This window comes from Salvelinus sp. IW2-2015, linkage group LG6.1 (assembly GCF_002910315.2).
Source record: "Salvelinus sp. IW2-2015 linkage group LG6.1, ASM291031v2, whole genome shotgun sequence".
Taxonomy (NCBI): Eukaryota; Metazoa; Chordata; class Actinopteri; order Salmoniformes; family Salmonidae; genus Salvelinus; species Salvelinus sp. IW2-2015.
The window spans coordinates 2066335-2077796 of NC_036845.1; the positions used below are offsets into that span (position 1 = coordinate 2066335).

The window sequence follows — 11462 nt, forward strand, 5'->3', positions numbered from 1 at the left end:
ATAGATTAATAAATCCCAATAGCTTCCTTTCTTAATAAAATAAATGTTTCTGTCACAAAGAGCTCCATAAAACATATGATCTGAATCCATAATGTTAATCAAGTGTTTTGTTTTTGATTGTTTTGCTGTCATGTACGGCTGCATAGAAACAGAATGGTCTGACCATGGTTTTCCACCCTGCTCGTGGGATTGCAACACACGGTTACAAGATGTTATTGTTCTGCCCATCATCAGAACTCCAATTGGACAGCGTGATAAGAAACCATAAAAATAGGCATCAAGGGCATTTKAGAGGACCAAATTTGGGGTCTGGGCATATATTCCACTCAGCATAAAGATACAGAATTATGACTTTCCCTGGAATCCTTGTGCAAAGCCTTGTTTGCTTAGGCCTAGCCTACATAGAGTACAGTGCACTACATGGCAAACACAAGCGTYTATTTGACTGTCCCTGAGGCGTGAGAATTTCCCACCTGTTCCACCAGCTCTATCAGACCTTGGGGGAACCCGTGGGTGAGTGGGAGACATGACTGATGGGCCTGCCAGGGTATAAGAGGGAGAGGGACAAAGAGACGTCAAGCAGTCTCATACTCTATGGCCATGCTCTGGATCGTCAGCTGTCTCGCTTTGGTGGCCTCAGCCCTGGGTGAGTGGTGTCATCATCAACGTCTGGTAACATGAACTGATTTGATCTTTTTGATCCTTTATTTATTCARATAGGTAAGTCCTATTGAGATGAATAGCTAAAAGAAGCCCTGGCCAAGAAGGAGGTGAAGTGTTGTATTATACTTTGGTAGTTACTGAAGGCATGTCAGTCCATACTCTGAGGCCAATCAAAACTATGTAGGACTTTGGTCAAAAGTGGTGCACTAAATATGAGGATAGGGTGTTGTTTGAGACTGTGTGTTTGTGCCCTAGGTTGCGGAGTGCCTAGCATCCCGCCGCAGGTGAGCGGCTTGAAGATTGTGAACGGACAGAACGCCGTATCTGGCTCCTGGCCCTGGCAAGTGTCACTTCAGGTATCCCCATTTCCACTCTTTCATTCTATACATTGTTTTTTCAAACCACAATGCTGTAATCACTGATGATTCTTGTTAGCCATTTACATGTATGCTGGAAATGTTGGGAAGTGCTGTCTTCACATTATGGWKAGACCAATGCTATCAATCTACTGTCTTCACATTATGGTCAGACCCATACTATCAATCTACTGTCTTCACATTATGGTCGACCCATGCTATCAATCTACTGTCTTCACATTATGGTCAGACCCATACTATCAATCTACTGTCTTCACATTATGGTCAGACCAAACTATCTATCTACTGTCTTCACATTATGGTCAGACCCATACTATCAATCTACTGTCTTCACATTATGGTCAGACCATACTATCTATCTACTGTCTTCACATTATGGTCAGACCATACACAATCTACTGTCTTCACATTATGGTCAGACCAATACTATCTATCTACTGTCTTCACATTATGGTCAGACCATACTATCTATCTACTGTCTTCACATTATGGTCAGACCAATACTACTATCTACTGTCTTCACATTATGGTCAGACCAATACTATCTATCTACTGTCTTCACATTATGGTCAGACCAATACTATCTATCTACTGTCTTCACATTATGGTCAGACCAATACTATCTATCTACTGTCTTCACATTATGGTCAGACCAATACTATCTATCTACTGTCTTCACATTATGGTCAGACCAATACTATCTATCTACTGTCTTCACATTATGGTCAGACCCATACTATATACTGTCTTCCACCTCTCCCTTTCTCCTTCAGGATGCCTCTGGATTCCACTTCTGTGGAGGCTCCCTAATCAGCCAGAACTGGGTTGTCACTGCTGCCCATTGCCGTGTCACGTAAGTGCATTTAATTCCATAGTGCTTTATTAGCACCATGTTCATAAGTACATTTTGCATTCCTCTTAGTTTCACTCAGATGAGCTGTGTTCATTCATACACACTGTAATCTGTTTTCTCCCTCCAGTCCTGGCCGTCACCATGTGATCCTGGGAGAGCACGATCGTCAATCCAATGCTGAGCCGATCCAGGTCAAAAGCATCTCCAGGGTAAGTCCAGGAGCCTGGGGAGAGATCCACTCACTTAACCTCAACATGCCTGCCTGCTTCATAGGTTTTACCAGAGTTCTGAGATTCTGTTCACTTTCGAAGATTAATCACTTCACTATGTGTCTACATCTTTCCTTGATCCCTGTAGGCTATCACCCACCCCTACTACAACAGCCAGAACTTTAACAACGACGTGACCCTGCTGAAGCTGTCCTCCTCCGTCCAGATCACCTCCCGCGTGTCCCCTGTGTGCCTGGCCWCCTCRAGCACCRCCTTCCCCTCTGGAACCCGCTGTGTCACCACTGGCTGGGGCAAGACTGGCACCACCTGTGAGTGGCCACACAAGCTACTGAACCATTATTGATACATGATAGATTTACAGTTAATACAAGAGTATGTGCAAATGGATGCCAATGTTTCCACCACAGCTTTCATTAGAGCACTGAGCTCCTTCCTAACCATGTCCCCTGACCCCCGTCCCCAGCAAGCCCCCGTATCCTCCAGCAGGTGGCCCTTCCTCTGCTGAGCCCTGCTCAGTGCAAGCAGTACTGGGGCCAGAACAGGATCACTGACGCCATGATCTGCGCCGGAGCCTCCGGAGTGTCCTCTTGCCAGGTAACTGACTGTACTCCTGGAGCAAGTTGAGARTACCTTTCTCCAGTCAGTTACTGAACATTTCTCTCTAATCACTCTGGTATCATTTTGTCCGGCAATAACCTTTCCCCCAACACACGCGCCATCTTAAAGCGCCAGATACAGATTTGTTTAACCAAAATCTCTGGCAATGGCATGACAATGGAGGTCAGATAGGCCACCACTCSGCCCCTATTACAATAGTCTCCACCAGTGCCAGTGCTCCTAACCTGTCCCTTCTTCTCCATCTCCAGGGTGATTCTGGCGGTCCTCTGGTGTGTCAGAGCAGTGGTGTGTGGTTTCAGGTGGGTATCGTGTCCTGGGGCACCACCAACTGCAACGTCAGTACCCCTGCCGTCTACTCCCGTGTCGCCTACCTGCGTGGCTGGATTGACCAGACTGTCGCATCCAACTAGAGTCACAGTGGACCCCAGCTGCCATAGCAGCCATGTCTCTGCACACAAACTCTTCTTCCTGCAAACAGTGGTCCCACAGACGAGTGTTTGATGTCATACAGGCTTTCCCATCAGCTAGTGACATTTCAACATGTCTCATGCACAGCCGCTCACTGTGTCGCCACCGTCTAATTGTTWTCAATGTAACTGAAAAAGATGCATTCAATTAAAGTTGTATAAAGAAGTTGTTTCTGTTTGAAGTCAGAACAGTGCCGAGAGACCACTCAGGAAAAACAATCATCAACAAAACACACACAACAAAAACGTAGCATTCATTAATAGTAACCCTTGGAGTCTTACTAAAACACATTTGGCACAGTAATTTTTTTTAATGTGTGAACTGTCCTGGGGAAAGTAAAGCTTTTTTCCCAAAAACTTTTCCCCAGACAGCAAATATGGAAAGATTTTAAAAACATGTCAAGCAAGCAAGCCATACCAGGGTTACATATTTTCCTGGTATTTTACAAATGTTCCATCCCGAAAATAAATGACTTGTCACATGACGAACCCGGTATTTCATGCCAAAACCAGAAGTGCCATTCTAAAATATATAAAGAATATAAATGTCTGGATTTGATTAGAGCTTTGATCAGCATGAACATCCAAGCCTGATGAGCCATACATCAAAGACATTTTATGATCCCAAGCCCAAAAAAGCACAAATGATAGTGCCATTATCTAATACATTGTTTATGATATAGGCTACTACACATTACACAAAAACATAAAAGCCAATAGATGTATACATGCTCTCTTGGGTAAATAAAAGGAAACAAGCTCTAGTAGCCTAATCTTTTTGAGTGTGGACTGTATTAGTATACTGTATTGTATTATAAGGACTGGAATTACAGACCTCATTCAAAACATGAAGCTGGGAGAGAACGTGATGCTGGTGCAGGACATGAGGTCTACAAAGTCACAATTATATTTGGAAATATAATATGGCCTATTTTAAAATGTGTATAATTTGCAGGCTGACATATATACCTTTCATAATATTTCCTCTAATGTTTTAACATGTGTGTAATAGCCTACCTCCTCTTTCTCCATTGTTGCGTCATTCCTTCTTTGCTTTCAACAGTTAAATGAAATACGGTTTGTTGTCCTTATCTTRGCCATTGTAATGACATCCTTGAATAATAAATATAGGACTAGAATAAGATGCAGATGGCTCTCTATTCACTCCACAAAGATTGACCAGTTATGGGTCTGGATAAATAACTGCCAGAGCCTACCATCATGCATTCTCTCTTCTTTTAAACTCCTTGTGAGTTCTATTGGATGCTGTAGGCCTATTTAACATTCAGCAAACAAGAGACTGCATCCCTCTTCAAATATTCTACTGATAGTCTAATAATGCTTAAAAAAATATCCAGCAAGCTATTATTCTAGTCTAGCTTTTCCTGGGACTCCAAGAGCTAAGGAGCATTTTTTTAAGGAGAGGCCAGCGGAGCGTTGGTGTGGATTATGCAAGTGACAGAGCTATAAATTAGAAGCTTAGCCTATGCATAAACCCATCATTCATTAGCTAAATAAGGCTAATACTGCATTTAATTTATTACCTGAAAGAGGTAGGCTCAAAGATATATAGGCTATAGAGTGAATTCGGAAAGTATTCAGACTCCTTCCCTTTGTCCACATTTTGTTACGTTACATACTTATTCTAAAATTGATTATATAAAAAATCATCATCTACACACAATACCCCATAGTGACAAAGTAAAAACAGATTTAGAAATGTTTGCTAATTTATTACAAATTAACAGGAATAGCTTATTTAGTATTCAGACCCTTTGCTATGAGACTCAAAATTGAGCTCAGGTGCATCCTGCTTCCATTGATCATCCTTGAGATGTTTCTACAAATTGATTGGAGTCCACCTGTGGGTAAATTCAATTGATTGAACATAATTTGGAATGGCAAACACCTGCCTATATAAGGTCCCACAGTTGACAGTGCATGTCAGAGCAAAAACCAAGCCATGCGGTCGAAGTAATTGTCTGTAGAGCTCCGAGATAGGTTTGGGTTGAGGCACAGATCTGGGGAAGGGTACCAAAACATTTCTGCAGCATTGAAGGTTCCCAAGAACAGTGGCCTCCATCATTCTTAAATTGAAGAAGTTTGGAACCTAAAGARTCTTCCTAGAGCTGGCCGCCCGGCCAAACTCAGAAATCAGGCGAGAAGGGCCTTGATCAGGGAAGTGACCAAGAACCTGATGGTCCCTCTGACAGAGCTCCAGAGTTCCTCTGTGGAGATGGGAGAACCTTCCAGAAGGACAACCATCTCTGCAGCACTCCACCAATAAGGACTCTATGGTAGAGTGGCCAGATAGAAGCCGCTCCTCAGTAAAAGGCAAGACAGCCTGTTTGGAGTTTGCCAAAAGGCACCTAAAGGACTCTCACACCATGAGAAACAAGATTCTCTGGTCTGATTGAACTCTTTGGACCYAATGCCAAGCGTCATGTCTGGAGGAAACCTGGCACCACCCCTACAGTGAAGCATGGTGGGGGCAGCATCATGCTGCAGTGATGTTTTTCACCAGCAGGGACTGACTGGGAGGCTAGTCAGGATCGAGGGAAAGATGAACAGGGCCAAGTACAGAGATCCTTGATGAAGTCCTGAGCGCTCTGGAGCAGGTTGTCAGACTGGGGAGGTTTACCTTCCAACAGGACAACGACCCTAAACACACAGCCAAGACAACGCAGGAGTGGCTTCGGGACAAGTCTCTGAATGTCCTTGAGTGGCCCAGCCAGAGCTCGGACTTGAACCCGATTGAACATCTCTGGAGTGACCAGAAAAAAGCTGTGCAGCGATACTCCCCATCCAACCTGGCAGAGTTTGAGAGGATCTGCAGAGAAGAATGGGAGAAACTCCCCAAATACAGGTGTGCCAAGCTTTTAGTGTCATACCAAAGAAGACTGGAGGCTGTAATCACTGCCAAAGGTGCTTCAACAAAGTACTGAGTAAAGGGTCTGAATATTTGTGAATTTGAGATTATTCTTTTTTGCAAACATTTCTAAAAAAACTATTTTTGCTTTGTCATTATGGAGTAGTGTGTGTAGATTGATGAGGGGGGGAAAACTATTTATCAATTTTAGAATAAGGCTGTAAAATAACATGTGGAAAAAGTCAAGGGGTCGGAATACATTCTGAGTGCACTGTACAGCATATATCAATCTTGACCAGGATTAGGCATATCTATTTTGGATGCAATTTGAATGGAATTGATGGAGCGAGAAAGATAGTGTTTGCAAACGCACTCACTTAAAGTAACAATATTCAAGTGATAGGCTGTTTTAGAACTCTGTAGCTGAAATTTAAAAAATGCATCTTAATATAAAAAAAAAAATCAGCCCCCCAGACTCCAGATGGAGAAGTGTAAATTGGACTGCATTCAGTCCTTATATTACTGTGGCATAGGCTATGTTGAGGCAAATGTAGTCCTACCTTTCACAAGAAAAAAAAGTTACCATGATGAGATGCATGCATTGTGAACTGCGCTCCATACTGAAAAGCATTGATGATTGATAATGCAGATAGCAGAGTAGTGTAAAGTACTTTAGTAAAAATACTTTAAAGTACTACTTAAGTACTTTTTGGGGGTATCAGTACTTTATTTTGATACTTGTATTTTTGGCAACTTTTACTTCACTACATTCCTAAATAAAATAATGTACTTTTTACTCCATACATCTTCCCTGACACCCAGAAGTACTCGTTACATTTTGACAGGAAAATGGTCCTGACCTTATCAAGAGAATATCCCTGGTCATCCCTACTGCATCTGATCTGGTGGACTCACTAAACACGCATACTTTGTTTGTAAATTATGTCTGAGTGTTGGAGATGCCCTGGTTTTCCGACAATAAAAAAAATAAAAAAATTGTGCTGCGTGGTTTGCTTAATATAAAGGAATTTGAAATGATTCATACTTTTACTTTTGATACTTAAGTATTTTTTAAAACCAAATACTTTTAGACTTTTATTCAAGTAGTATTTTACTGGCTGACTTTCACTTTTACTTGAGTCCTTTTCTATTAGGGTATCTTTACTTTTACTCAAGTATGACAATTGAGTACTTTTCCCAGAGAAGCCAGATTTAGATATGGCATATATTTAAGAATTCCATTTCACATCATGCTGAGCCTGTTTATTATAATTTACTGGTTTCTCAGTTATTTATACTGGGGAAATGGAGTAGGTTGGGTGGTAAATCTCGGTAACCCAGTTCCTGTTATTCAACCCAAAGCAATACCATGTTCAAATATGAATAAAAGGCACTTTAAACATAGAGGATGTTTGGAGAGAAAGGGAGGGAGGCAGAGTGCGACAGCGCGCGCGAGAGAGAGCTGTTTCATTTGTGGTGGGAGAGAGTGGATGATATTCATTGTGATAGAGAATAGGATGGAAATGGGTAAGACGCTTTAGTCTTATTTTCTACCCTTATGATCTCTGACCCCGGATGCTTTAACTTGTCATTCAGACTTATGCTTCATTTGTAGAAGTAGAGTTTCATGACAAACATGCAATTCTTAATGTCATCTCAATTTGTCAGTTGCTTTATACTCATACTTTTTAGAAACTCATATGCATTAGAATTGTTGCATTGTGTGAATAAAGACCATATGAGGGCGAAGTCATGTACTAAATGTCTTCTATAAATCTAATGACTTTATTTGTTTCAAGTCCTACCTGGTCATAGGTGGGAAATTTATAAAAACTGGGGTAACAAATTACCAAAATGTAACCTTTTCTCTTTCCCCCCCATTCCATTGMGCCATTTCTTGTGAATAATTTATCCAAATAAACAAATAGATATTTAAGGCTCATCTATAGCAGTGCAGTAGACGTGTGCAAAATTACACAACATATGCACCATTTTGCAAGATACTGACATCCCTTGAAAATGACTTTCAGTTAACATCCGTTTCAAATGATCTCTTCTAGAAAAGTCTGATGACCAGCACTGTATTTCAGATTACAATGTGTCAGAGCCTAAAAGACAATTGGTAATATTTTTTATTTCAGAAAACTCTACCATGTTATATTCCGATGTGACAACTGGGATGGACTCTGTCTTGGACACAAGGCACTTGGACATAATATCTCTGGTTGTCTACTGTGTGGCGTTTGTGCTTGGCCCCATTGGCAACGGCTTGGTGATCTACGTGACGAGCGACAGTATAAAGAAGACTGTCAACTCTGTTTGGTTCCTCAATCTGGCCTTGGCTGACTTCCTCTTCACTTCCTTTCTGCTCCTCTATATCATCAACATCGCCRGTGGCTATGATTGGCCTTTCGGTGACATCCTTTGCAAGTTAAACAGCATGGTGAATGTGCTCAACATGTTTGCCAGCATCTTCCTCCTGGCGGCCATCAGTCTGGACAACTGTGTCCACGTGGGTGGTTGTGTGGGCCCATAACAAGTGCATGCCAGGCAGGGCCGAGGTCATCTGTGTGGGGATCTGGCTAGCCTCATTGGTCTGCAGCCTCCCGTTCACCATCTTTCGGCAGATCATGCACTATGGTAATAGGACAATGTGCAGTTATTAATTTTCCCATGATTCTTCCACCTACAGGAACATGATTGTGTTCCGCTTCCTGCTGGGCTTTCTCATCCCATTCCTGGTCACCATAGCCTCTTACATTGCCATATGGATACGCGCCAGGCGCCTTCAGAGAGGAACAACACGCAAATCCCTCCGGATCATTGTCTCCGTTGTCCTGGCTTTCTTCATCTGCTGGATGCCCTTCCACGTCTTACAGTTTCTGGACATCATGACAAATGGCAGCCCAGGCCTCAACCTGGTCGTGCATATCGGAATTCCCCTGTCCGCTAGCCTGGCCTTCCTCAACAGCTGCCTGAACCCCATCCTGTACGTCTTCATGTGTGACGAGTTCCAGAAGAAGCTGCGTCAGTCCGTGCTGCTTGTATTCGAGAACGCTTTTGCAGAGGACCATGGGATGAACTTTGTGTCATCAACGCGCTCCCTGAGCTCCCATCTCTCCCGGATCTCCCATTAAGTCTGAGTCTCTGACTCCAGGAGAAGGACATTTACGCCTCACTGGTGACCAGTCTGATGGTAAAGTGGAAACCGAGGTGTGAGATGTKTGCAAAAGACAGGGCTAGTACATCTGTATTACAGTGTAATTTGACTGTATCTATACAGTAGTTAAAGCACTAAAAAAAGCACGAAATAAACGTCAGTTAGTGCTAAATACGGCTGCTAGAATCCTGACTAGAACCAAAAAATTTGATCATATTACTCCAGTGCTAGCCTCCCTACACTGGCTTCTTGTTAAGGCAAGGGCTGATTTCAAGGTTTTACTGCTAACCTACAAAGCATTACATGGGCTTGCTCCTACCCATCTTTCCGAATTGGTCCTGCCGTACATACCTACACGTACGCTACYGTCACAAGACGCAGGCCTCCTAATTGTCCCTAGAATTTCTAAGCAAACAGCTGGAGGCAGGGCTTTCTCCTATAGAGCTAAATTTTTATGGAATGGTCTGGCTACCCATGTGAGAGACGCAGACTCGGTCTCAACCTTTAAGTCTTTACTGAAGACTCAACTCAGTAGGTCATATGATTGAGTGTAGTCTGGCCCAGGAGTGTGAAGGTGAATGGAAAGGCTCTGGAGCAACGAACTGCCCTTGCTGTCTCTGCCTGGCCGGTTCCCCTCTCTCCACTGGGATTCTCTGCCTCAAACCCTATTACAGGGGCTGAGTCACTGGCTTACTGGTGCTCTTCCATGCCATCCCTAGGAGGGGTGCGTCACTTGAGTGGGTTGAGTCACTGACGTGATCTTCCTGTCTGGGTTGGCGCCCCCCCCCTTGGGTTGTGCCGTGGCGGAGATCTTTGTGGGCTATACTCGGCCTTGTCTCAGGATGGTAAGTTGGTGGTTGAAGATATCCCTCTAGTGGTGTGGGGGCTGTGCTTTGGCAAAGTGGGTGGGGTTATATCCTGCCTGTTTGGCCCTGTCCGGGGMTATCATCGGATGGGGCCACAGTGTCTCCTGACCCCTCCTGCCTCAGCCTCCAGTATTTATGCTGCAGTAGTTTGTGTCGGGGGGCTAGGGTCAGTTTGTTATATCTGGAGTATTTCTCCTGTCTTATCCGGTGTCCCGTGTGAATTTAAGTATGCACTCTCTAATTCTCTCTTTCTTTCTCTCTCTCGGAGGACCTGAGCCCTAGGACCATGCCTCAGGACTACCTGGCATGATGACTCCTTGCTGTCTCCAGTCCACCTGGCCGTGCTGCTGCTCCAGTTTCAACTGTTCTGCCTGCGGCTATGGAACCCTGACCTGTTCACCGGACGTGCTACCTGTCCCAGACCTGCTGTTTTCAACTCTCTAGAGACAGCAGGAGCGGTAGAGATAGTCTTAATGATCGGCTATGAAAAGCCAAATGAAATTTACTCCTGAGGTGCTGACTTGTTGCACCCTCGACAACTACTGTGATTATTATTATTTGACCATGCTGGTCATTTATGAACATTTAACATCTTGGCCATGTTCTGTTATAATCTCCACCCGGCACAGCCAGAAGAGGACTGGCCACCCCTCATAGCCTGGTTCCTCTCTAGGTTTCTTCCTAGGTTTGGGCCTTTCTAGGGAGTTTTTCCTAGCCACTGTGCTTCTACACCTGCATTGCTTGCTGTTTGGGGTTTTAGGCTGGGTTTCTGTACAGCACTTTGAGATATCAGCTGATGTAAGAAGGGCTATATAAATACATTTGATTTGTAGTTATGAGACTTGAAATGGTCAGTAGTTGTGGTCATTGTGGTTTTCATGGTGGTATTAATCAAATCAATCAAATGTCTTTTATAAAGCCCTTTTTACATCAGTTGTCACAATGTGCTTTACAGATACCCCGCCTAAAACCTCAAAGTGCAAGCAATGCAAATGCAGTTACCGGATTTAACTTCTAATGTTATAGTGATGTTATGTTGAAGTTATGGGGATTTTATGTTGACGTTATGGGGAAATGGGGACATTATCACACACACAAATAGAAAACACTCCTAAACCTCTAATTTAAAAATCTTACAAGACTGTTCGACCAGACGGATCTATTAACTGAAGGTATTTTGGTATTAAAATTTTAAAAAGACTCTAATGTCATTTATTAATTTCTTTGTTTATATTTTGCGTGTAGCTAATATAAAAGAGTTGACTCCTAAAAGGACTCTTCGTAAGTGTTTTTCTTTGGTCAGATAAAGGTTTTTTACTTCAGACGACATTCCTTTGTGATCCAAAACAAACAGAACAT

At 43.1% G+C, this 11462-nt stretch overlaps 1 protein-coding gene and 1 pseudogene across 1 annotated transcript; both read left to right on the forward strand.

The window, feature by feature from the left end:
- Window positions 1-563: 563 nt before the first annotated feature.
- On the forward strand, window positions 564-3374 carry LOC111964870 (chymotrypsin-like protease CTRL-1). Its single transcript, XM_023988706.2, has 7 exons — window positions 564-646; window positions 919-1019; window positions 1814-1893; window positions 2021-2102; window positions 2251-2431; window positions 2587-2717; window positions 2990-3374. Exons 1-7 carry the CDS (start codon window positions 595-597, stop codon window positions 3149-3151), a joined length of 789 nt encoding a protein of 262 aa, XP_023844474.1. The 5' UTR covers window positions 564-594; the 3' UTR covers window positions 3152-3374.
- Window positions 3375-7527: 4153 nt separating this feature from the next.
- Window positions 7528-11459, forward strand: LOC111964715 (chemerin-like receptor 1; annotated as a pseudogene).
- Window positions 11460-11462: the final 3 nt, after the last annotated feature.